Source organism: Anoplophora glabripennis, unplaced genomic scaffold (genome assembly GCF_000390285.2).
Source record: "Anoplophora glabripennis isolate ALB-LARVAE unplaced genomic scaffold, Agla_2.0 scaffold837, whole genome shotgun sequence".
In the NCBI taxonomy this organism is placed as follows: domain Eukaryota; kingdom Metazoa; phylum Arthropoda; class Insecta; order Coleoptera; family Cerambycidae; genus Anoplophora; species Anoplophora glabripennis.
Window position 1 is genome coordinate 146,507 of NW_019416923.1, and position 26,658 is coordinate 173,164.

Here is a 26,658-nt window from a genome sequence, read left to right on the forward strand (position 1 = left end):
AAATAAATTTCGTATTCAACTACTCCTTGAGGTTCCAGCAAATTTACATTGTGTTAATTTTTTTGAACACCTTGTGTCACAAATATGAGCACTACCAATGACATCCATGATATGCAACACTTGTGTCAATAATTATTTTACCTATCTAAAGAAATCAACAATAAGAGGCAGTACCCATCTAAGGATACACAATCTGTATAATGCAATTTTTTAAACATAGGTTTTGATATCGTACCATATTGGAAGTCGACGCACAAATCTAAAAACATTACTGTCGAGTTTTTGAATTTTCCCATTCCAAGGTGATATAAAATAAATAATTAATTAGGTAAATTCATAGTTTTAATTCTAACTTGATTTATTTTATTTAACATTTAAGGCAAATGTGATTTCCAAACACAAGATAAGTTCCATATCTCTTTAATTACATAATTGAAAGCATTAAATTTATATAGTTATTATTTGGCAACAAAGCCACCGCTAGAACTGCCGCCTATTAGCAAGTAGAAGAGTTACCACGCTAAATTTTATAGCTGGAAGCCGGCTAAGGAGACCCTGCTTCCATTTCGGGTTGCCAATTTCCAGCATTTAAGTAGCAGTCTGTAGCGATACGCTATATTGTCTGTGGTAGCACTTTGTAAAGATTTACACTTACGTGATCCATAAAAAACGTTAGGCATTTCGAAAACATAAATTTGATAACGTATTTTAATTGATTTGGGTTTTCTAATATTCAATCGTCATTTACTCGAAAAATTTCCTATATAAGATGGCAACATTTTAATACTGTCAGATCGACAATGAAACGATCTTTCAGAATCAAGAAAAAAAAATAGGGGGTTGCTATTTAAAAAAAAATATATGACGTCGTGTTGTAGATACAAAAATAACTATTTCATACAGATGTTACTTATTAATTTAATTGAATAAATGGTATACTTCTTCGAATATTACTTTCGAAGATTTGTTTATTTCAGTTGAACAAATTTCCCCCTTAAGAATTTTAAAATCAATTTCCTCAAATTTAAATTTCTTTCACAATAAATTATAGATCAGTTCTTTGAACATAATGGGAGATTGTAAGTAGTGTTTTCAAATTTTGCAATTATAATTCATGAGAAAACTTACTTTAGAAAAATATTACAATATTTTTTAAATATCTCGTTCTCGTTTTTCATGATCTATCATCAATTCAAATTCTCGACAATAACAACAGATATTTGGATGTCTAAACATAACTGTTTCTGTTCTTTTCAGCATCGAGACACCCAAGAAACCTTAGCAGTTTTAGATAGGTTAGACTTAGATACGGAAAAACCGAGCGACGAAGAGATAGCTAGGAAATTCGGCTTTGAAGAAGACTACTTCAAAGGCACCTTATCGTGGTGGCAGCTCATGAAACCCAAAATTTGGTCGCTCTTTGACGAACCCTACTCATCTACGGCAGCTAAGGTAAGTACCTTGCTACGGTTTGCGGTTTGGGTAGAGGTTAGATGTAAATTGACTAAAGATGCAATACTCCAAATGGAAAAAAAAAATATATTTCAGTGAGTGGTTCAAGAGTTTTGGTTTTTGCAAAATCGTTAACATCTTGGAGTGAGTTGCATTTTTATGGAACGTGTTTTTTGCTTTCGCATGATTCTTTTTACTTACATTATCAACATTTAATAAATTGTATTTTAAATTGTTTGATAAACTTATTCCAGGAACAAGTCTCAGTTGACTGAGGAATTTTCTTTGAACTTTTTACCCTTTTCTAATAGAAAAATAGATAACTCATCGTTTATCTAATGTCTTCTTCGATTATTTCTTATATAGTTTCACATTCCAGTTATTAAATAGTGTCATGCTTCATCCAAAATATTTCTGAGACAGACTAACTTCCAAAAACCTTAATAAAATGAAAAAAATTAATAAACTGATACTGTCCACAGCATCTTCCACACTACATCTTTTCCTTAGAGCATGTGTAGAGCCATTTTCCTTCATTTAATAAAAAGATTGTCATTTTTAACTAGCTGTCTAGGAAAACATATAAAGTAAGTCATAAATAGTGACAAACAGTATCTATACGTTTTTTTTGTTCGTTTTGTTACATCAAGAAAGCATGTAGAAACATGTGAAGGATACAGTGTTTGAAAAAAACGGTTCGATCAGTTACATTTTGTTCAGTTCATCACTTTTGTTTATTTATGCAGTCCAAGAACATTGGCAAACGTTTAAATAAATTATTTCATCGTTCTGATATTTCTTTTAATTTAACATCAATGTAATTAAACGCTTAAACGTTTTACCAACAATCAAAAATATTTCTTGACGACTTTTAACAATGTTTAAAGGTTTAAATGTTTTATGTTTATAATTATTACGTTAACAATATTTTTTGGAATTGTTGTAATTTATTCAAACTTTTTATGTGTTTGTAAACTTTAAAACGTTGAATCATTCTCATATTTATTTGTTTTACCATAGATGCGTTAAAGATTTAAACGTTTTATTTTTTAAACGTTTAAACGATTTATTTTTTTTAGTTACTGATTCGTTTTAGATTGCATTAACAGTATTTTTTGTCGATTTTGCTGCTTAACAGTTTCTAGATTATAGGAGTGCTTGAACGTTTAAATATTGAACATTTTTGGGTAAAATATTGACAAATTATTTAAATGTTTTGAAATTGTGCTAACACTAATTTAGTGAGTCGAAACGTTTAAATATTGAGTTGTTCTCATTTCCATTGATTTATCATTAATATTTAAACGTTTTATTTTTTAATTTTAAAAAATTTGCAGAAAACATTTAAAGATCTTCACAACACATCTTTCAACTGTGTTAATAGAAATTGTTATCATTGTTATTTAAATCTTTTTAGACCTTTGGTGTTTTTAAACGTTTAAATATTGAACCATTCTAACAATCGTTTATTCTAGTATTGATACGTTAAATATTTAAATGTTTTATTTTTTAAATTACTGCATAAATAAATATAAATATTAAACCATTCTAACATTCGTTTATTCTATACGTTAAATATTTAAACGTTTTCTTTTTAAATTACTGCATAATCGTCGAAACGTTTAAATATTAAATTATTCTCACTTTCGTTTATTTCTCATCGGGACATTAAGATTTAAAAGTTTTATTTTTTTAATTATTGAAAAGATTTGCAGAAAACATTTAAAGATTTTCACAATACATCTTTCAATTGTGTTAATAGGATTTTTTATCATTGTGGTTATTTTAAAACTGTTTAGATCTTTGGTGTGTTTAAACGTTTAAATATTCAACCATTCTAACATACGTTTATTCTAGTATTGATACGTTAAATATTTAAACGTTTAATTTTTTAACGTTTAAACGTTTTGTTTTTTAAATTACTGAATGATTTGTGGAAATCATTTACGTATCTTCGTAATACGTTTTTAAATTATATTAACAGTATTTTTTTTGTCAATTTTGATTCTTAACACTTTCTAGATTTCAAGAGTGTTTGAACGTTTAAATATTGAGCATTTTTGGGTAAAAAATTTACAATTTTTTTTTAATGTTTTGAAATTGTGTTACCAGTAATTTAGTGAGTCGAAACGATTAAATATTGAGTTGTTCTCATTTTCATTTATTTATCACCGGGACATTAAGATTTAAACGTTTTATTTTTTTAATTATTGAAATGATTTGCAGAAAACATTACAGATTCTCACAATACGTCCTTCAACTGTGTTAATAAGATTTTTTATCATTGTTATTATTTAAAACTTTTTAGATCTTTGGTGTGTTTATACGTTTAAATATTGAACCGTTTTAGCATTCGTCTATTTTAGTATTGATACGTTAAATATTTAAACGTTTTATTTCTGATACCGCAAACATTTTTATGTAAAATATTAAACAAATTAAACGTTAGACATTTAACGTTTATATATTAAATCGTTAGTTTTATTATCGACACGCTAAAAATCAGGTTTTATTTTTGGGTAAAACGTTTCTAAATCTTTTTAATGTTTTATATTTACATTAGCAGTAGCTTGGCGTGTTTAAACGTTTAAATATTGAATTTCAACTTTCATTTATTTTAGCATCGAGTCGCTAAACATTTATGTTTTTTCTAATTATTGATTAAATATAGGGAAAATATCTTAATAAGCCTTTAAAATTGTATTTGTGCTGAAACTATTTAGGAGTGTAATATATTTAAATATTAATATATTAAATATTTGATCGTTTAACTTTTAAACGATCAAATATTTAAGCTTTAAAACATTAATTACCTTTTATTTACATTAATTCGTTTGCTGCTCCAGATAGAACTAATGAAGCACGAACCGGCGATGTCTAGATAGTGCGCTGGCGTTATAAGACGAAATTATTTAGTTCCCTTTAGGAAAACCTTCCGTGCAAGCGTTTAAACCCCAATCTCTTAAGCGCAAACCCTAACATTATTTACCCCCGGCATTCCTGCAATTACTTCATCAGTTCCTGCACCGACGCGTGGCTCCTATTTGATTCTGATGAGTTCGTGTGCGGTTGGCACTCCGTTTCCGAAAATTCGCACACAAATTCAATAGTTCCCGAGTGGTGCAAGTTCAACCAGGCGAAATGCCTGGTAATTTGTCTTTAGCCTCGCTTATTTGTAGGAACCTGTGGAACTGGTGCATTTCACTCCCTGCGATGCAAAAACGTCACGTTAGTTTATACTATTAGAGGATTTCATTAGGTCTCAAGTAAATATTTACGCTTTTGAACGTTTTAATGTCCTTTGTGAAGAATTCATTTCATTGTATAGCTTTGATCGTTGAAAATACAATGGAAACAAAATACGTTTAAATTTTTCAATATGTATTCCTTTAAACGTTTCAGTTTTGAGATGAAGAAAACATTTAAACGTATATGCTTTGATTGTCAGGAAAAACTCCTTTTAGTCTGGATTGTAAATGTACTGGAAATTATATTAGAATTGGGAAACGGTTTAACGTTTCAATTCTTATTCGTTTACATACACCGGAAATTGTATTTGGTATGAAATACGGTTATACAGTTCAATATTTATTGTTTGAATATTTTTATGTTGTGATGAAGAGGTCATTTAAAGAATTAAATTAATTATCTACGTAGTTAATTTAAACGTTTCAATACTTAGTCATTTAAACGTTTCAATGTTGAGATGAATAAAACATTTAACTGAATATACTTTAAGCGACTCAAGAATAGCATATTGTGTATTTTATTACAAATACACTGGAATTGAATAACTTTATGATTTGAAGTACGTTTCAATATTTATTCGTTTAATTATTTAACGTTTCAATGTTGTGCGGAAGACATTTAATTGGACATGCTTTAATCGTGTGAAAAACTCCTTGTTTTGATTCTAATTAGAAATTCACTGAAATGATATTAGTTCTGAAGTACGTTTAAAAGTTTCAATATTTAATCGTTTAAATAATTAAACGTTTTAATGTTATAATGAAGAAGACCTCATATGTGCTTTGACCGTCTGAAGAAAACCTATTTTAGTTTTCTTTTTACAAAATGTACAGGAAATTATATTAGTTTGAAGTACGTGTAAACGTTTAAATATTTATTTGTTTAAACGTCTCATTAGTGAGAAGACATTTAATTGAACATGCTGTAATCTACTCATAAACGCCTTGTTCTGTGTTCTGTTACAATATTCTCTGAAATTTAGCACTAATGATTTGAAGTTCGTGTGAATATTTATTCGTTTAAATATTTAAACGTTTCAATGTTATGGTGAAGAAGACATTTAATCTTATATGATTTAGCCATCGTTAATTCCTTGTTTTTTAATAAAATGATAAATACATTGGGAATATTACATTCGAAGTTCGTTCAAACGTTTCATTTTTTCCATTTAAATAAACGTTTTAATGAAGTAGACGTGGCATTCTATTCTATTAAAAATACATCGGAAATATATTAAGTTTGAGGTACGTTTAAATGTTTCAATATTTATTCATTTAAACGTTTCAACGTTGAGATTTAATCGTATATTTTCTGTTGTATAAATATACTTTTTTACTACTATTAAACGTTTCAATACTTATTCGTTTGAACATTTCAGTAACACTTAATTGTGTATGGTTTGATCGTCTGGAAAACCTCCTGTTCTGTACCCGGACATAATTTTCAATAAATAAAATGAAGGTAATTTTCCGTTCCAGGTGATAGGCGTTCTGTCCGTGTTCTTCATCTGCGTCTCGATCCTCTCCTTCTGCCTGAAGACCCACCCCGACATGAAGGTCCCCGTCATCAAAACGACGGCCGTGCGCACGACGAACAACGGCACCGATTACTTCATCGACAAGGAGGACACTGACGCCCACGTGGCCTTCTTCTACATCGAGTGCATCTGCAACGCTTGGTTCACCTTCGAGATCCTCGTCAGATTCATCGCGTCGCCCAACAAGTGCGAGTTCATCAACTCTTCGGTGAACATCATCGACTACATAGCCACCGCGAGCTTCTACATCGACCTGGTAAGGCCGGAAATGTTTATCACCGCTGTGTTTTCATGTTATCTTCTCCGCAGATCCTGAGGAAGTTCGCGTCGCACCTGGAGAACGCCGACATCATGGAGTTCTTTTCCATCATCCGCATCATGCGGCTATTCAAGCTCACTAGGCACTCTTCCGGGTTGAAGATCCTCATCCAGACGTTCCGGGCGTCCGCCAAGGAGCTCACCCTCCTGGTGTTTTTTCTCGTGCTGGGCATCGTGATCTTCGCCAGCCTGGTGTACTACGCCGAGCGGATCCAGACGAATCCCGACAACGACTTCAAGAGCATCCCGTTGGGGCTGTGGTGGGCGCTGGTGACGATGACCACGGTGGGGTACGGGGATATGGTGCCCAAGACCTACATCGGCATGTTCGTGGGCGCGCTGTGCGCTCTGGCCGGCGTCCTGACGATAGCGTTGCCAGTGCCCGTCATAGTGTCGAATTTCGCTATGTACTACAGCCACACGCAGGTGAGTCGGTCATCATAAATCTTTTTTTATTCTCTGCGCGACGCTTAATAGCAGAATAAATTTTGTTATATGAAAATATGTACACGTTTAAATGGTAAATGTAAACGTTTAAATCACATCACATAATTTTTTTAACTTCAGGTTGTTTCAGTGTTGTATCGATTCGAATTACGTATTTATACGTTGAAATATTATTATTTAACTGCTTTAAATTACCTTCAAATCGTGGTGGTACCGTTTTATATAAACGTTTAAATATTATCCTTATTATGTTTCACTTTTGAACATTTAAAAAATCTGGAAATTGTGTAATATTAGTTTCTGTAACACAACGTTTCTTCTACATCTGTCTTTAAAGTGTTTATAATTTATTTAAATTAGTAAAACGTTACGTTTAAATTTTTATGTTTGAAACAATTTGATTTGATTGTTGGTGCGTTTGAAAATTCAGATAATTAAACGTTATATTATCAGTATAACCTTTTCTACTTCAAATTTTATTAGATGGAAATTTTATATAAATATAAACGTTCAAAAATATTTATATACCTATTTAATAATATATTTTTTTAAACTGTATTTGAATTGGTTTTATATTAATTCAATTAACGGGATATGATTTGAAATATTTTATTTATTATTTCATTAAGTCTAAAAACGTTTAATAATTTTTGTGTTTAAACGTTGTAAATAACTTAATTTAAACGTTTCAGTTTTGAAATAAAAAAACATTTAATTACATATTAGCTTTTATCGTCAGGAAAAACTTTATGTTTAGATTTAGTGAAATACACCGGAAATTGTATTAGGTCTGGAGTACGTTTAAACGATTGACACGTTTAAATTTTTTCAATCATTTATTGCAGCATTTTGAATTGTCAGAAACGTTTAAATATTCAACTATTTAAACGTTCTTTTAATCATTGTAGATATACTTGAGCGTCTAAATGTAAACGTTTAATATTTAAACATTTGCACTTTTAGTTCTTTTAGTGTTAAAATTAGAATTTGAATTCATAAGATCGCAGAAATATATGCATATATGTTGAAATTGCATTTTGTTTATACTGGCGTTTTATTTGACATACGACTATATGTTTAAATATTCCTATTATGTATATTTGAATATTTGCGAACATTCCTGCAAAATGCGTAGCATTGGTCCATTGACAATGTTTTTTCCGCACTGTCTTACAAGTATATTATTTTTTTGTGAATCAGGAGAATGCACTTTAAATTTCCTTCTTTTTTACGATAGCATGTTAAATCTTACGTAAGTTTAAACGTTCCAACGATTAAACGTTTTGTTTAGTTCGATGTCGATTTAGTAACAGATACATTTAAATAATTTGCCGGTTGATTAGTGTAATGTGTATCAAATTTTATTAAACAGTTCCTTACCGTACGTTTAAATGTTATTCCTGTTATATTTTATTTTTTACATTTTTGAATCAGTGTTGGTCTAGAGACAGATACATTTAAACGTTCTGCTGGTTGGAATTTTTAAATATAAAGATATATTTAGATAAAGAAAATAGTCATAATTCATTTTTTAAAATTTATTTAAACGTGTTAATATAAACGTTCTTTCAGAATTAAAACTCAAAAAATCAATCCATAGAAAAATGTGGATGTGCACTTATACATTAATGATTTATTTTTTAATTGTTTTAAATTATATTAAAATTAGCTGTGTATCATCTCACATGTACGTTTAAATATACGATTAAATATGCCTATTCAGAATAGGTATCTATTTTTTTTTTTAATTAGTGCTCGCGATAAAACAAATCCGTTCGAGCATTCCACCATTGTCCGATTTAAACTCCGATTAAACGTTTTATATTTAATCGTTCAAACATTCATTTGTTTCAATATCGAGACATCGCAATAAACAATAACACTATCCAATACCGAACACCTGGAAAGAGATATATCCCGTTGATTTATACAACAAATCTTTTTCCTTAATCTGGTACGATTAATTAAATTGATAGCTTCCACAGAACGGCGGGTTATTGATTAAACAACCGGCAAACAAAGAACCCGGGAAAATATAATATATCCAGACAAGTTCGTACGCCTTTATGAACGCGGCTATATTCCATTTATGTCGAGTTTAATATCCTGTTCGAACTGCCTGCTCGTGATTTTGTGGCATTAAGCCGCATCGTATTATCATAATACGTTTTATTAGAGAAAAGGAAGCGTAGCGGGTTTCGCCAGTGTGACTTTTCCTTCGGAAAATGCCGCCAAGTTAATCGTAATTGCATTCGCCTCGAAACGTTGAAATAATAGAGGGAACTTTATAGTAGTTGTGCAGGAATAATACTCGTGAACTGTTACACGAGGAAAATGTAATTATAAAAATTAAATAAGACTATTGCAGAGTTTTTAGAGCTTTATCAAGCGGGCCGAGAACAAAGAAAATATAATTTTTGTGGAATGTAATTTTTAAATTGTGATAAATACAGGGTGATTTATTTAAGTGTGACAAATATAAACAGGTGGATGTTTCTATCAAGAAATGTTCATAATTGCAAACGGAACTGCAATGAAATGAAATATAACAATGTGGGAAATGTAAATAATAGGCAGTGACTCATTCTTAAGAAGTAGATCCGTGCGAGGGGTAAAGCGTGCCGTGAATACGATTCCATGGGCGTACCATTTTAGAGGGTTAAAAAATAGTTTATAATTTTGTCTAAATATAACTAAATAGACTAGACATGTCAATTTTGGTAAACAACAAGATTAATATTATAATTTTACCCTCACTTTGTATGTATGTATGTATGTATGTATGTATGTATGTATGTATGTATGTATGTGTGTGTGTGTATGTATGTATGTATGTATGTATGTATGTATGTATGTATGTATGTATGTATGTATGTATGTATGTATGTATGTATGTATGTGTATGTATGTATGTATGTATGTATGTATGTATGTATGTATGTATATGTATGTATGTATGTATGTATGTATGTATGTATGTATGTATGTATGTATGTATGTATGTATGTATGTATGTATGTATGTATGTATGTATGTATGTGTGTGTATGTATGTATGTATGTATGTATGTATGTATGTATGTATGTATGTATGTATGTATGTATGTATGTAGATACTTTCTTACATATTGTTGACTGGAATATTTATTTAAGTTCCATGGTAGTAAGTACAATGCAAAAAAGGTATAATATCCGCAACAGCAATTTTTGCAACAGTTGTTGGTATAATTAAAACGTGAAAATAATAACATCTATCCCACTTTTACACTTATGACACATACTGACACGAGCTGCAATTAAGACAGAGCAAGATTTCAAGAAGTCAAACCGTTCAACCTCAATCATCGCTCTAAGCTTGCTGTAGAATGTTCTATTATTTTATCAGGTTAAGAAATGGTAAAAATGGTTTGATTTATTTGTGATAACTGCTTGCTAGTTTGGTACTTGATGATAAGATCATGTGAAATAGGTACTCTTAGTACGAGTATAAATGTATGCGATCATACTTGCCCCGATGCTCACGAATTATGCTTGTGGCATTGTCGATGGCTTGCACCAGGTCCACTTCACTATTAACTGATTGGGCCTACACCCAAGTCCCATCGAAAAAAGTCCATCGGCATGAGATAGGGATTCCTCAGGGGCCAAGAAATGCTAATTGCATTTGTCTCTACAAAACCGTGTGTAATTATTACGTCACACTGTTTTTAAGTAATAAAAGTTACCATCGTTATTTGCTTTTTGCCTCAGTCCTCAATTCCTCTTTTTCCCATACCCCTTTATTCCATTCCTACAAATCACTCGTTGATTTCCATCGTGCCATTTTGCAGTTTTCAGTCCTTTCTTATAATTTGGAACGTGCCGTTTTCATTTCCGGCGTATCCATACTCTGTATGATTTTTTCAATGGATGTTATTTCTTCCGTCAGGCTCGGGCGAAACTTCCAAAGAAGCGGCGGAGGGTTCTGCCCGTGGAACCTACCAGAGGCCCCAGGATCCCCGGGACGGGCCCAACAGGTGCTCAGCCAGGCGGTCCCCAGGGCCCTACGGCCGCGCAGAACAGGCGCATGAACGCCATCAAGTCCAACCATCCCAAGGACATGCTGGGAGCACCCCTGCCCAAGATGGGTGAGTAGAGATTGCGTTGTTGCTTGGTTTTGGTGGCAGTGTACTCGGTGGGGTGATGGTGGAGGCGTTTTGGGAGTTGTGAACAAAGCGGGAAGAATGCTTTTGGCAGTTGGCCAACTCGGCAATATAGTAAGACATGGAATAATTGCAACTACTTTTAAAACTACTTTCAATTTTTTTACAGATGTTATAGGTTATTGTACGTAGTTATTTTTTGTTTATAAACATTATTTTCGTTTCCAATAGCCCAAAAAAAATATATGGCCACTTGATTCAAATGGAAAATTCCTCGAAATTGAACAGAAATTCACTATAATCCAAGATAGATCACTAAAATTGTTTATAATTATATGTGTTATTACTATAGTTGCGTTCACTTTGTTTATAATGACTCAAAGCTTAAATTCTATAAACTAATCTGTTTTCGAGAAACTACCGACATAATAAACTTTACTACAAACGATTTTAGATGCCTAGTTTAGATTATAGTGACTTTACGTTGAATATCGAGGAATTACAAATTAAATAAGCATTATAACGAACAACTACAAACAGAGCTTGAAGTACAGTGACTCTATGTTGGATTTCAAGCAATTATAAATGAAATAATCGTTACTATAAAGATCTCAGACAACTACTTTGGATTATAGTGACTCTACGTTACATTACGACGAACTACGAAGAAAATAAGTGCTATTACAAACGATTTTAGACACATCTTGGATTCTATTGACTATTCGTCAAATTTCAAGAAATTACAGATGCAATAAACGGTCTTAGATAATCATTTTGGATTATAGTGACTACGTTAAATTAAGGCGAACTACGAAGGAAATAAGCGCTACTACAAACGATTCTAGGAAGGTATCTTGGATTATCTTCAAATTTTAAGGAATTACAATTGAAATAAACGGTCTCAGATAACCACTTTGGATTATAGTGATTCTACGTTAAATTACGATAAATTGCGAAGGAAATAAGCGCTACTACAAACGATTTTATACATATACCTTGGAGTCTATTGATTATTCTTCAAACTTCATGAATTTACAAGTGAAATAATCTGTCTCAGATGACCACTTTGGATTATAGTGACTCTACGTTAAATTACGATACACTACGAAGAAAATAAGCGCTACTACAAACGATTTTAGGAAGATATCTTGGATTATCTTTACTATTTTTCAAGTTCTAATGAATTACAAATGAAATAAACGGTCTCAGATAACCACTTTAGATTATAGTGAGTGTACGTTAAATTACGAAAAACTACGAAGGAAATAAGCGCTACTACAAACGATTTTAGACACGTACCTTCGATTATATTGATTATTCTTCGAATTTCATAAAATTACAAGTTAAATAAACTATCTTAGATGACCACTTTGGATTATAGTGACTATGTTAAATTACGATAAACTACGAAGGACATAAGCGCTACTACAAACGACTTTAGACAGACATCTTGGATTATCTTTACTATTCTCAAATTTTAAGGAATTACGAATGAAATAAACGGAAAAACGATTTTAGACACATATCTTGGATTATATTGATTATTCGTCAAATTTCAAGAAATTACAAATGAAATAAGCAATCTCATAACCATTTTGGATTATAGTGACTCTACGTTAATTACGATCAGAGGAAATACGCGCTACTACAAACGATTTTAGTCACATATCTCGGATTATATTGACTATTCGTCAAATTTCAAGGAATTACAAATGAAATAAACGATATCCGATAACCACTTTAGATTATAGTGATTCTACGTTAAATTACGACAAACAACGAAAGAAATAAGCGCTACTATAAACGATTTTAGACACATATCTTGGATTATATTGATTATTCGTCAAATTTCAAGAAATTACAAATAAAATAAGCGATCTCATATAACCATTTTGGATTATAGTGATTCTACGTTAAATTACGATAAATTTCAAAGGAAATACGCGCTACTACAAACGATTTTAGACACATATCTCGGATTATATTGACTATTCGTCAAATTTCAAGGAATTACAAATGAAATAAACGGTATCTGATAACCACTTTAGATTATAGTGATTCTACGTTAAATTACGACAAACCACGAAAAAAATAAGCGCTACTATAAACGATTTTAGACACATATCTTGGATTATATTGATTATTCGTCAAATTTCAAGAAATTACAAATAAAATATAACCATTTTGGATTATAGTGATTGTACTTTAAATTACGATAAACTTCAAAGCAAATACGCGCTACTACAAACGATTTTAAACACATATCTTGGATTATATTGACTATTCGTCAAATTTCAAGGAATTACAAATGAAACAAACGATATCCGATAACCACTTTAGATTATAAAATATACGATATCCGATAACCACTTTAGATTATAGTGATTCTACGTTAAATTACGACAAACCACGAAAGAAATAAGCGCTACTATAAACGGATTTAGAGACAAATAATGTATTATATTGACTATTCTTCAAATGTTAAGGAATTACAAATGAAATAAGCGATCCCAGATAACCATTTTGGATTATAGTGACTCTACGTTAAATTACAACGAACTACGAAGGAAATAAGTACTACTACAAACGATTACACTTTTTTTTACTAATTTTACACAATACATTTAATATTTTGAAAATAGCTACCTTTTTGTCCTTGCTACTGCAAAGGAATATTTGCTCACTACAATAAACTACAAACTAAATTCCAGTGGAATCACCCAGAAGATCTGAGCGCTGTCAGACTCAATGGATGGGTTTTTAAATATCTTGTTACTTTTCTTTTAGTTATTACAAACTACTACAAATAAAATAAAAAACGTTATTACAAAGAGCTATGTACCAAATCCTATATCAGGATCGCATAGTGAAAATAATTGCCAGTTGTAATGAAAATTACTAATTCTGTAACTTCCATTAAAGATGTCGTTATTCCCTTAATTCAACGTTATTTTGCTCTGGTTTTACTGAAATCCTGCTTTGTTCACCACAACCAAGTCTTGCTCCTAACAGATATCTATCGGTGTAAATCACGTGGTATCTCTTAGATAATGAAAGATTCCTCATCGAGCTACCAAATCGGAACTATTGCCGCCGAAACGACCAGCTACTGTGAAGGGAGGTCCGAGATGCAGTGACGTATTTTTTCATGATTTTGTGAGAATATATTTGTGGCCTTTTTCCTAGACTCTTGTCTGCTTTGTTGGTATTAACCACAGCGATCATAAAAATAAGAAACGGCGAGGTTTTTTAATTTTTCACACTGTGCGTCGTAATATCCAATGAAATAAACAAGAGCGTAATATTTTTATACCACAAGTGCTGTGCGTGATGCCATTGAAGGTTAGGGGAAGACGGTATCTGCCTTAACGATCAGATGTCCCCTTAGATCGGGGTTGATTAGCACCTCCGGAGCCCTATTAGCAATTTAAATTCGCCCTAAATGAACAGCGTGCCGTCCTCCTGCAGGATATTGGGGAGATCGCTGCGTAGTTTTTATTTCCGCTCGCTAGGGGGCGGCCGCAAATGTTTGCAGATAATCGTTTCTTTATTTAAAAGCGCAGTTGGTAATTTGCCGAAATCGCGTTAAAGAATAACTCGACCGTCATTTCTAAACGCGTAAGATTAATAATACTTCGCCCCTTCTCCCACACACGGTTTGTGTGTGTCCTCCTGTGTGACTCTAACTTGACATTTAGAAAAACTTTGGCCAAAATACATAAAAATTGTTTCAAAAAGACCCAACCAGTCCTCCAGAGTCGTTTCAGAAAAAGTTTCAGATAATAGTTGTAGGATATCAAGAAACCAATTAATTGGTGACCTTGGGTTTGACCTTGACCTTAAGTTTCAAGGTCACACTAAGGTCAACGTGAAAATATTACATGAAATACCTATTTTTTATGACAGCACTCGATATAGTTCCAAATTTTACGTTCGAATATGTGGTCAGCTAATGTTTACTCTACGTATCCCCTACATTCTCCTGTAAGGTTGTTTAGAGGTCATACTCATTTTTCATTGGATAACTTGACAAAATTGTTTCAAACAAAGGATTTTAAAATGACAAATTAGATGGCGACCTTGGATTTGATCCAACAGCTGATCAGATATTATTTTCCATCATGAAATATTAATTATTATTAACATACCAATGTGTTAAATCTCAATATTGTTGTGAATATCATACTAATACTTTTAGTTGAATGCATCTATTAAATTATTACTTTATATCCATTACTTTTTGTGGAAAGTAAGTTTAACCTTCAAACCTCCTGCAAGGTCATCCTAGAAAAATTCTTTGATCCCAGATTTCGACATAAAATTTGCCGCTGTGTCTGTTGTTAGCACAAGAAATAGCGTATACAATTTGATATTCGTTGACCTTATTTTGACCTTGTAACTTGTGCTGAAGGTCAAATCCAAGGTCATGTCATTGAAAATCCTACCAATTTTGTTCGAAACGTTTTTATCGAGTTATTTATAAAAAAAATGTACTTAGAGGAAGTAAAGGGAGTAAAATTTGGTTCACAATCGATTGCTGTCTTAAAAAATAGGGTTTTAAATTTTTTAAAGTCAAGGTCAAATCCCCAGCCTATTTGTTTCTTGATATTCTACAACTTTTATTTAAAACTAACAATGTGTTAAATTTCAATATTGTTGTGAAGATGATACTAATAGTTTTAGTTAAATACATCTATTGAATTATATTACTTTATATTCATTACTTTTTGTGAAAAATTAGTTTAACCTTTAAATGTCCTTCAAGGACATTCTAGAAAATTCCTTTCATTCCAGATTCCAACATAAATTTTGACGTTGTACTAGTTGCTGACGTAAAAAGTAGCGTATTCCATTTGATATTAAGTGACTTCAGTTTGACCTTGTAACTCGTGAGGGGCAAAGTCAAGGTCACCATCATGTCATTCAAATCCTACAAATTTTGTCTGAAACGTTTTTGTCGAATTATTCATAAAATATAAGTTTGATTTTGTTACACTGCATTGCAAATTGCTGTAAAATATAGAGTTTCATTTAATATTTTCAAATTTACCTTAATTTGACCCTGACAATCAAGGTCAAGTCTTTTTGGGACACACTATATAAAACCGCATTAGTTAGACATTGTTAGCAAGAAGGCGACCATACAACACTGGAAATAGAATAGTCGCCTAAAATTTACTAGGAATAGTTACAAGTATAAAACAAATAGCTCCAGACTTGTATTTTAATTTTTATTTCTCCGGCTCTTCTATTTTCTCTATTGCTTTACGACTAACGATATCTAATTTATGAGTTAATGCGGCTTTGTTTATATTTTGCCAACGCTCCGCGAATTTTTGAATGTCAATGTAGAGATTTTTTGAAATCGGAGATTTTGCGAATTTATGACAGGAAAACATACAAATTGTGGTGTTATATTTAATTTAATTGTTTAATAAGCAAATTAGATCTAAGTATTATTAATACTAAATATAGCTTTATTTTTGTTAATAATATTATTATTATCTATAAACATTTGTGGACACTTTGTTTATCCTTACTCGATACAACGTTGAAAATTCTTTTTTGACATTTATTTTTTTAGTAGTGCAATTTTTATATTTATTCGATATTTTTAAGCAGCTCTTTTATTTGTGTATATTGCTTATTCCATTTCTGTAAATAGTATCTATTTAAAAACCAAGTAATTTGTTTCTTATTCATTGTGGCGCAGAGAACTTGAACACCCATTATATCTTTTCATTATTCGACTTGAGCGTTTTTGTTACATAGAATTACATTTTGAGGCAAGACACATTGTAGTTATTCACTTTAAGAAACGCAACACTTTTTATGGAATTCTTTTTAATGAAATATTTAAAAAAATATTTTCTTAGTTGACTACGCTGAAAAAATCACTGTGCGCATTTTTTTGGTATAACATCCGTTTTACATTATCCATTGTACACCGCTGAGTAGACCTAGTCAGTAGAGGTTGTAGGTAGTTCCCTTTTTTTCTGTACAAAAGTAGTCTTGTACCACGAGAGTTTTCAAATATTCTCTTCCTCCAACAATCGATGGTTCAGACACACCACACTGCAGCTGCATTTGCACACTTCAGCCTAATAGCTTTTCCACTTAGCCACTCAACTACACATCAATGGCACCCGTCCACCTGTTCCATCTCTCTCGAGTTTCCTTGCAGGCGTTATAGTCCAGCCGAAAAGAGACAATTTTTTGAACACCAAGCAATTGTGGCTATAAATCGTAATAGCGCTATTACTTTGTTACCTTTGACAGACAATTCTTAATAGAATGATCAACAACAGTTGGCGCTTTATGTTTTAAGCAGTATTTAATAGATGGCACTGGTGTAATTCATAACAGTTCTTCAAAAATTCGAAATATTTTTATATAATCTCATAATGACCACGAAATTTTTGGGTACAATACAAAATTAATTCGATGTTGTTTGAGGATATACAAAAACTTCGAGAAATTACACATACAAGGTGTCCCAAAAAAAATCGAATTTCCGACAACTAATCAAGATTTGATCGAGATTTTAAGCTTCAAGGTCAACTTAAAAATGTTAAATGGTACAAGCTGGTTTCTTCTACCTTGATATCCTGCAATTTTATCTGATTTTTTTCTTTGATAAAATTCAGTGTTGAAAAGTAATCGAACGGTTCGGGTCTTTTTGGGACACCCTGTATATCTCGTCATTTACTATTTGCGAAAACTTCGAAATATTTCAAAAACCTCTTAAATCTTCGAGATACTTAGAAATATGTTGAAATACCTAAAATTCTTTCGAAATACTTTCAATTAGGTACGTCGAAAATTCCAAAAAATCTGAAAATCTCCAAATACCTTGAAAACTTCAAAATATTTGAAAATAAAAGGAAATATTTCGAATTACCTTGAAAACTTAGAAATTCTTTGGAAGGTATTGAAAAATATGAAGATATTTCAAAATCCATCTAAAAATCTGGAAATGTCTAAAAATATTTCCGAAGCTTCGAAATACTTGGAAGCTTTTTCTTGAAATTCTTTATATATATCGAAAAACTTTGAAATAAATTGAATGATATTGAAAAATTGGTAATGTCTTAAAGTATTTCGAAAATTCTGGAAATGCTTAAATATATTTTGAAAATTTCAAAATACTTGGAAAGTTGTAGGTATCTGAAAATCTCTAAATATCTCGAAAATTTCGAAGTACATCGAAGGATATTAAAAAATATGAAAATATCTCGAAATACTTGGAAAAATATGGAAATGCTTAAAAATATTTCCAAAACTTGAAAATACTTCTAAATTTAAAGTTTTTGAAAGTTTCTAAATACCTCGAAAACTTCAAAATATTTCGAAGAATATTGAAAAATATGAAAATGTCTCGAAATACCTACTTTGAAAAATCTAAAATGTTTAAAAATATTTCGAAAACTTCAAAATACTTCGAAATTCAAAGGTTTTGAAGGTTTCTAAATACCTCGAAAACTTAAAAATATCGAAGATATTGAAAAAGATGAAAATATCTCAAAATACTTGGAAAAATATGGAAATGCTTAAAAATATTTCCAAAACTTCAAAATACTTTAAATACTTCAAAATGTAAAGTTTTTTGAAAGTTTATAAATACCTCGAAAGCTTCAAAATACGTCGAAGACTATTGAGAAATATGAAAATGTCTCGAAATTCTTGGAAAAATATGGAAATGCTAAAAAATATTTCCAAAACTTCAAAATACTTCTAAGTTTTTGAAAGTTTCTAAATACCTCGAAAGCTTCAAAATACTTCGAAGACTACCTAATGAAAAATATGAAAATGTCTCGAAATACTTCGAAAAATCTAGAATGTTCAAAAATATTTTGAAAACTTCAAAATACTTCGAAATTCAAAGTTTTTGAAGGTTTCTAAATACCTCGAAAACTTAAAAATATCTCGAAGAATATTGAAAAAGATGAAAATATCTCAAAATACTTGGAAAAATATGGAAATGCTTAAAAATATTTCCAAAACTTCAAAATACTTTAAATACTTCAAAATTTAAAGTTTTTGAAAGTTTATAAATACCACGAAAGCTTCAAAATACGTCGAAAACTACTGAGAAATATGAAAATGTCTCGAAATACTTAAAAAAATTTGGGATGTTTAAAATATTTCGAAGTTTTTGAAAGTTTCTAAATACCTAGAAAACTTAAAAATATATCAAAGAATATTGAAAAGCCAATAGTATTTCAAAATACTACCAATAATCAGGAAATCCTTAAAAATATTTCATTTAAAGTTCAAAATCCTTTGAAGAACTTATGATCTCTGATCTCCAGTTATGGATTTAGTCGTCTGGTCCTTGAACTTTGGTGTCCATTCATTGATGCACAGGTTTTGGGAATACGTTTTCAGTGGATTTTTACATATTTTATAGCTTTTTAATTTTTTTCTGCTCTAAAATAAATAAAAAAAACATCAAAACACCTTCGAAATATAACAATATAGCTTTCGAAATATATTGAAAACCACTAAGCACATCTAAACGTCTCTGTTGGTGTTCAAATCATATTAAAACGACTGTTTGACATTTTTTTCAAGTTTCCACTGGACTATGCACGGAAAGGTTGATTAATAAATTACCTAAATCAAGTGCCTCAGAATTTGAAGACTTTGTAATTCAAAGTCTAACTAATTTTAAACAGTTTATAACTAACAAAATCATTCTTGATCCGTGTTCAAAACGTTTTTATTTTCAAATATTCTAGTAAAGGAATAACCCTTTATAACAATACATTTTTCACGTTTTGTGTGTGGAAGGGACGGCTAATTATGATTTTGTAGAAATTTTATAGGAAAAAACGTAATAGAAGGACTTTTTTTGTGCGTGTGATTTTTTACTCTTGGGTGTTTTTTCAGATGAAGAACGCCGTCATTCCAACTTGCGATCAAACGGTACAAAGAGTACCGAGCTGATTGAATAATACGAGGGGTATAAAAAAAGTTATAAAGTGTCTTAGTGTTGGATGGAATGTTGAATGTGTAACTAACTTATTCGTTGCAGGAAATAGACCAACCGGTATAAGAATGCGTTTGCGGTTGGTCCTTAAGCATGCTTTAATAGTAAAGGGATCGCCCTGTACATTTACAACTCGGCACGTGTCAAAAGTGGCATTTTTAGAACTGGAGTTTTATACGTACTTATAAAAAATTTAGGCAACCGTGGATTGTAGTGCTCTCGAACTTCGCTCGTAAAAACTTAACTCATCAATAAATCATAACCTAGGAGGACACATCGTAAACGAAAACAGCTTCCCCCAAGGTGGTCTATTTCCGGCCGCGGAGCATACCCAATAGCATGTCAGTTATAACCGTATCTGTTAACTTTTCCTTTCTTCGGACAGAACTGTAATTTATCTGTCGTCACGTGCCGTACTCAATTTTAGATTTATTTTAGGAACAATCAATGCATGACGGTGGATTGATCTGTCTATTTCCTTTTTTTCAGACCCCCTAATTACGGTATTGGGTGTCCGGTAGATATAGGTGGTTATATAGTAGGGTAGTTTGTCGTGATGTATACGGGGTGTTTCATGAGTACGTGCAGTAAATCCATGGAGGCATTATATGGTTAAAATTAAGGTAATTTGGTTGAATAAGGTCCAAAGGTCGTCGTTCTTGAGGATTAGGATTTACAACATTAAACAAAAATCCGTTTAATATTTTTAATTTCTAAACCGCTTAAAATACTATCGTGGACTTTTTTGGGGTCAAAATATGAACTGATCTGGGAATTCTGACCTTAGATAAGGTCTTTGGGGGGTTGAATTGAGATTAAGTCAAATGAAATGACCTTGACTTGATTTCCAGAGGACCTTATAGGGCTAAGCTATCCCCGAATTCAGGTTCAGCGATCTCAAAAGGATACATACTTACAGGTTAACATTCGTGAAAGGCCTTTTCTTTACTTTGACCTTGAAATAATCTTGACTTGACCGAAATGTGACCTTGCAGGGCTAAACTATCCCCGAATTCAGTTCTTCCCCCCCAAAAAAATGTATACGCACTGGTTGAAATTCAATACAAGTCTTTTCTTTAGTTTGATTTTGAAATGACCTTGAATTGACTTGAAGGTGATCTTTAAGGTTACGCTATTTCCAGATTCAGTTTCTGCGAGCCCAAAAACCTATACACTCACTGGTCAAAATTCAATACAAGTCTTTTCTTCAGATTGACCTTGAAACGACCCTTACCTGATCTCCAGGTGACCTTAAATAGCTAAGATATCTCCGATTTCAGGTTCAGCGATCTACAAGCATTGTACCTACTTGTCAAAATTCATTTCATGCCTCAGTTTTTGAATAAATCAACTTGAAACTTTGTGAAGCTTACTCAAGCCTACAGCCAAAATCACATACTTCCCCCCTCTTTATCTCTGAAACTATTCAAACTATAACATGCTGCAATTTCAGCAAAATCGACTGGCATTTTCCATTGATTTTGTGCAGGACTTTGTCGCTAATCGATAAAAGACACAAAATATGTAGGGTCAAAAATGACTGCATACGATGAAGCATAATGAAGACAAATTTTGCTTGGGTAACAACATTTTTTTGTGAAAAGGATCATAGCATATTTTTTGTTTTATACTTACCAACATGCTCAAAAGTATCAAATTCCAGAAAAAGTCTGAAGCGGTTTAGAAATTAAAAAATACAAAATTATTTTTTTTAATTTAATTTAACCGAAAACTATAGGCTTAGGTTTATCGAATCAAATGAGCCTAATTTTAGCAATAGAAAACGTCCCTGGATTTTCTACACGTACTTAGGAAACACCCTGTATACGAAGGGTTACTTGAAATGGACTCACTGGGACGAATTTAAAATCTCACCAAGACGACATCGAGAATATTTTGTTTTTAATCCAGTTATTAATTTTATTTACCTTAAAAAACGGTAGCAACAAAACTGGAAAGTTAAAAGTTGGAAATATAGAGTGTTCCTGTCGAATATACAGGGTGTCTCACTAAAGTTGGCGAGGTACGATATTAGGAAAAAAGTTTTGATTAATAAATCGACCAAATGAAATCGCTGGAAATAGTTTTCAAGTTCGTAGCTCTGCTGCTAGGGGGCGCAATCTACATACCAAAACATAGAGTTGAATTTTTCTCAGAAATGTTTCCTATTTAGGTATATTAAATAGTACAAATATGGATAGCCGGATTCATTACGCACAACTTTTGTTATTGACATTTTATTCTCTCTCTCGACAGAAAGGGTGGGGGAAGCCCCTAATCTTCATGCTTTATCTCGTGGTGAACGCGTAATGTAATTTACCTCAATATGGAAACCTATAGATGGCGTTATTTTAAAAGAATGCCGTTTTATGGATTTTTCTCAAAAATTTTAAATGCAATACTATAGTTTTCTTTACATAACTGAAGTCAGCACAAAAGAATGATGGATATAGTATAAGTTTGAAATTTCTAACGAAAGTGTTGTTTATTTATTGGCGCTATTTATCCAAGTTTAGGTTTTTCCTACTATTTTACGTTTTCTCAAAAAAGTGAAATAGTAGGATAAAACTTTTTATAGGTTAGTTTGAAGAACTTAAAAATAGCTACATTTTGACGCCAAAAAGGGTTCGGTATCTTTTTTTGTTATCAAGTTATTCGCAAATTGGTGAGCAAAAAATAAATAAAGATAATGAATTGTGGAACACGAACAAAAGTTATGTGCAATGAATCCGGCTATCCATATTTGTACTATTTGATATACCTGAATAGGAAACATTTCTGAAAAGAATTAAATTCTATGTTTTGGTATGTAGATTGCGTCCCCTAGCAGCATGGTTCCGAACTTGAAAACTATTTCCAGCTATTTCTCTTGGTGGATTTATTAATAAAAAGTTTTTTCCCGAAGCTCTAGGGCCTATATTTTCTTTAATATGGTACGTCGCCGACCTTAGTGGGACATCCTGTATAATAATGTCAAAAAAAATGTTAATATAATTTTACATCCTTAACAAGTTACGAGCCTTCCAAAAATTATATGTACCTATTTAATATTTTTCAAGATAGTTCAGAAAAAAGGAAGCGAAATGATAAACTTTACTTTTCAAGTACTTCACAATCTTCATTGGACGCCCTGTCCTGTAGAACGTAGAGAAAACATAGTCAGCGTTTTTGTTGATTTCTGTACCCTCTGGAATAAGCATCCATGTTTTATAGCCAATAAGACATAAACTAGCGCCAAAGTGCCTAGCTGCTCCCACGTCGAGAAATCACAACTAAAAAATTCATATTTCTGGGCAGTAAATTTCTTTACTGTGTAACTGGAGTCAATCTCGCTAGTGTTGATGTCTATGGTGAGATTTTAAGTTTATACGTAAAGGAATGTCAATATCATACACTTTTCTTCACCTATCACAATATTTAAACGTTCTTACACACTTTAGTATAACCCAGCATGACGCAGGGAGAAATTGTATAGAAAATCGAACTAAACTTGAAAAATATTTAGTTCAATTTTTTTGGTTTGAATTAACCCTGTAGTGATATGTTTGTTCTAAACTCTACTATAGGTTAAAAGTGATTTCCTGTCGTGCGGTTAAAAAATCTGTACTGTATCCACAGAGAAAACGATTTTCAAGTTAAAAATACAGGAAAGATGAAAATTTTCTCTGTGGATGTTGTCAAATGATGCGATCCGCACGGAAAAGACCAAACATGACGAAAAAATGACCAAACCTCCGTGTTCTAGGACTGCTAGGGGTGACCACATCCCTAAATCCAAACGGCGTTGGACTCGAATCAAATCCAGCATTTTTGATGGGCAAACCAAGATTTGACCCCCCACCGCCGCCGCCCCCCACCTCCCAGCCGACGCAGGTGAATCTAGCCGAGAGTTCGGGCCAGTGTTATACGACCCTTAAGCCCACCACCAACTAAGCTGCCAAAACTGTGAACAGTCCGTAAGTGTTTAACGTGAAAAAAAATGAGTGAGATAACCGTCGATTAGGGGCGCTGGAACTTTACCGAAAATTGTCACTGCCCAGGCAATGCGACCGTCACGTCATTTTTACGTCGCGTTTTGGTGAGTTTTCTCACCATACAGTTTTTAACTAAAGTTAAATCTATGATTTTTCCTCTTTCTCTAACATGAAAACGTCGGGAAATCGACGTTATTTTTACGTTAAAAAAAAGAATGATAAAGTAGGTAACGTTACGTCATTTTCACGTTATGATTGGTCAATTTCTTGACCACGTCTTTTTAACCAAAAAAATTAATATTTTAAAAAAACAAATAACATTAGAGCTTCTCTTCATATTATTTTTAAACCAAAGCAGCATAAAACTGATAAACGTCGTAAAATTGACGTCGTTTTTACATTTAATTTAAGATAAAGATCCAAGACGATTTTGTGATAAAGTAGGAACTTGATGTGTTGAATGTATGGATGACAATGTGTTTAGGCAACGTCTGTTATCGTCACATCGTCACGTCAGTTTCATTTCGTCTTTGGCCTGTTTCTTCACCATGACCCTTAACCCAAAAAAAGTTGATGGTTTTTTCAAAATATGCAGCATAATAAGTTCTCTTCATTTTTCTTAGCAAAAGCAACATGAACGCGAAAAACGTCACAAAGTTAACGTCATTTTTATGACTAAAAAATGACGTTTGATGATTTTATGTTAACTTTATTTGATATGATATGGACGATAATCTACTAGGCAACGTCTATCAATGTCATTATCACGTCGCGGTTTGGTCAGTTTCTCCAAAATTATTTTTTTAATTAACAAAAAGTGGATAAATTTCCCAAATAAGTATCATAGCTTCATCTTTGTCTCTTAAACCGAGACAGCAAAAAAAATGAGAGACGTCACAAAATTGACGTCATTTTCACGTTTAAAAAACGACGTCTGATGATTTGATAATAAAGAATCTGATGTAATGTTGATGGAGGACAATAACATTTATATGAGTTTACGCAACGTTTGCCTCGTCATTTTGACGTCGCGATTTGGTCGTTTTCGTCACCATTAGTTTTTTATATAACGATAAGTTGGTATTTTCTCAACATAGACATTGAACTTCTCCATGATTTTCCCTTAAGCCAAATCAGCATAAAAGTTATAAACGTCGCAAAATCGACGTCATTTATACGTTTAATGAATGGTAATAATCCTATGAAAATTTTGTGATAAAATGAGGCTTTGATGTGGTGTATGTATGTGTGTGAATGATAATGTCGTTGAAGTGTTTATCCAATATCTGTCACGTCATCTTTACGTCGTGGTTTGGTCACTTTCTTCCCAGTTTATTTTTAAACTAACGAAAAGTTCCCAAAATACGTATCATAGCTTTTTTATCTTTGTCTGGAGCCGAGGCAGCAGAAAAAATATGAGTAACGTCACAAAATTGACGTCATTTTTACGTTTCAAGAAAGACAATGATTTTATCATAAGTTGAAAATCTGACGTGACGTAAATGCTAGTGACAGTGGCGTTGTCATGTGTTTAAAGTTAAAGATGGCAGTTTCTTAGCTTTCTAAAGAAATTTTTGATAATTTTCGGTAAAGCAATCGCGTCCCAATAAACTGTTGATAAAGTGGTGAAAATTAAACAATGTTGTACTGTTATTTAGTTAAATAAATCAATATTTAAAAAAATAAATGATACAGTATCATGGAAACGACATGCAGAACAGTGCTTGGAGAGGACTATATAAATAATAAATTTTATTATCATTATTATTCAATACTCAAGTATTTAGATAGCATATCGTTAATATGTATAAAATTTTTAATATATTTATAAGAAATACGTAAGTACGAGGCTAGGTAAAAATATTCGTTTGTTTGGGGATTTGTTTAACTTTCCTTTCATTGTTGAACTAGACTTTGAAAAAGAACTCTGTGAACGGATATTTTTTAATCACCCTGTATTTGCCTGTAATATCCCAAAGTGAACAAGCTTTTTACCTAGTGTTGTCGATTAGCAACAACACCCAAAAATAAATTATCTTCAGATATACGAACAAGGGGAAAGTACAACTGAACACTTTTCCGATGTTTCCAATTTTTTTACAGACACTTAAATTGCGCAAAACGTGTGCGGTTTGCCTTTCCCCGAGATGGCATTGTGTAAGTAATAATAAGCAATATATTTTTCCGTAACTTTTGTATGAAGTTACCATACGAGTGATGAAGCTGATTCTTAATATTTATAAATTTAGGTAAAAAAAAAACATTTCTAGTCGTATAGGTAGGAAGGATCAATAATTGTACCGGGTGGAAAATTTCGAGGTGATTCTGTGACAAAAGAAAAAGGAAAATATTACTAGGGATGTCAAAAAACTCTTCACTCTCTCTCTGACCATATCAAGATATAGTTAAAAATATGTATTGAAGGTTTAAAATCGTTCTCACTGGAATTTCATCAAAATTCGCCATCCAATTTTGTGCAGGGTGGGCTAATTTCGGTGTTTTTGGCAAGTTTTTCCGTCGTGAAAAATAAAAAAAGTTAATCGACCAA

At 32.0% G+C, this 26,658-nt stretch overlaps 1 protein-coding gene across 1 annotated transcript in view; it reads left to right on the plus strand.

The window, feature by feature from the left end:
- Positions 1-24,069, plus strand: part of LOC108913985 (potassium voltage-gated channel protein Shaw) — a 46,517-nt gene extending 22,448 nt beyond the window's left edge. Inside the window, exons 3-7 of the mRNA XM_018719678.1 lie at positions 1,258-1,452; positions 6,180-6,494; positions 6,548-6,982; positions 10,931-11,129; positions 23,882-24,069. Of these exons, the coding sequence (XP_018575194.1) occupies positions 1,258-1,452; positions 6,180-6,494; positions 6,548-6,982; positions 10,931-11,129; positions 23,882-24,069 (1,332 nt within the window). The remainder of the gene's footprint in view (positions 1-1,257; positions 1,453-6,179; positions 6,495-6,547; positions 6,983-10,930; positions 11,130-23,881) is intronic.
- Positions 24,070-26,658: the final 2,589 nt, after the last annotated feature.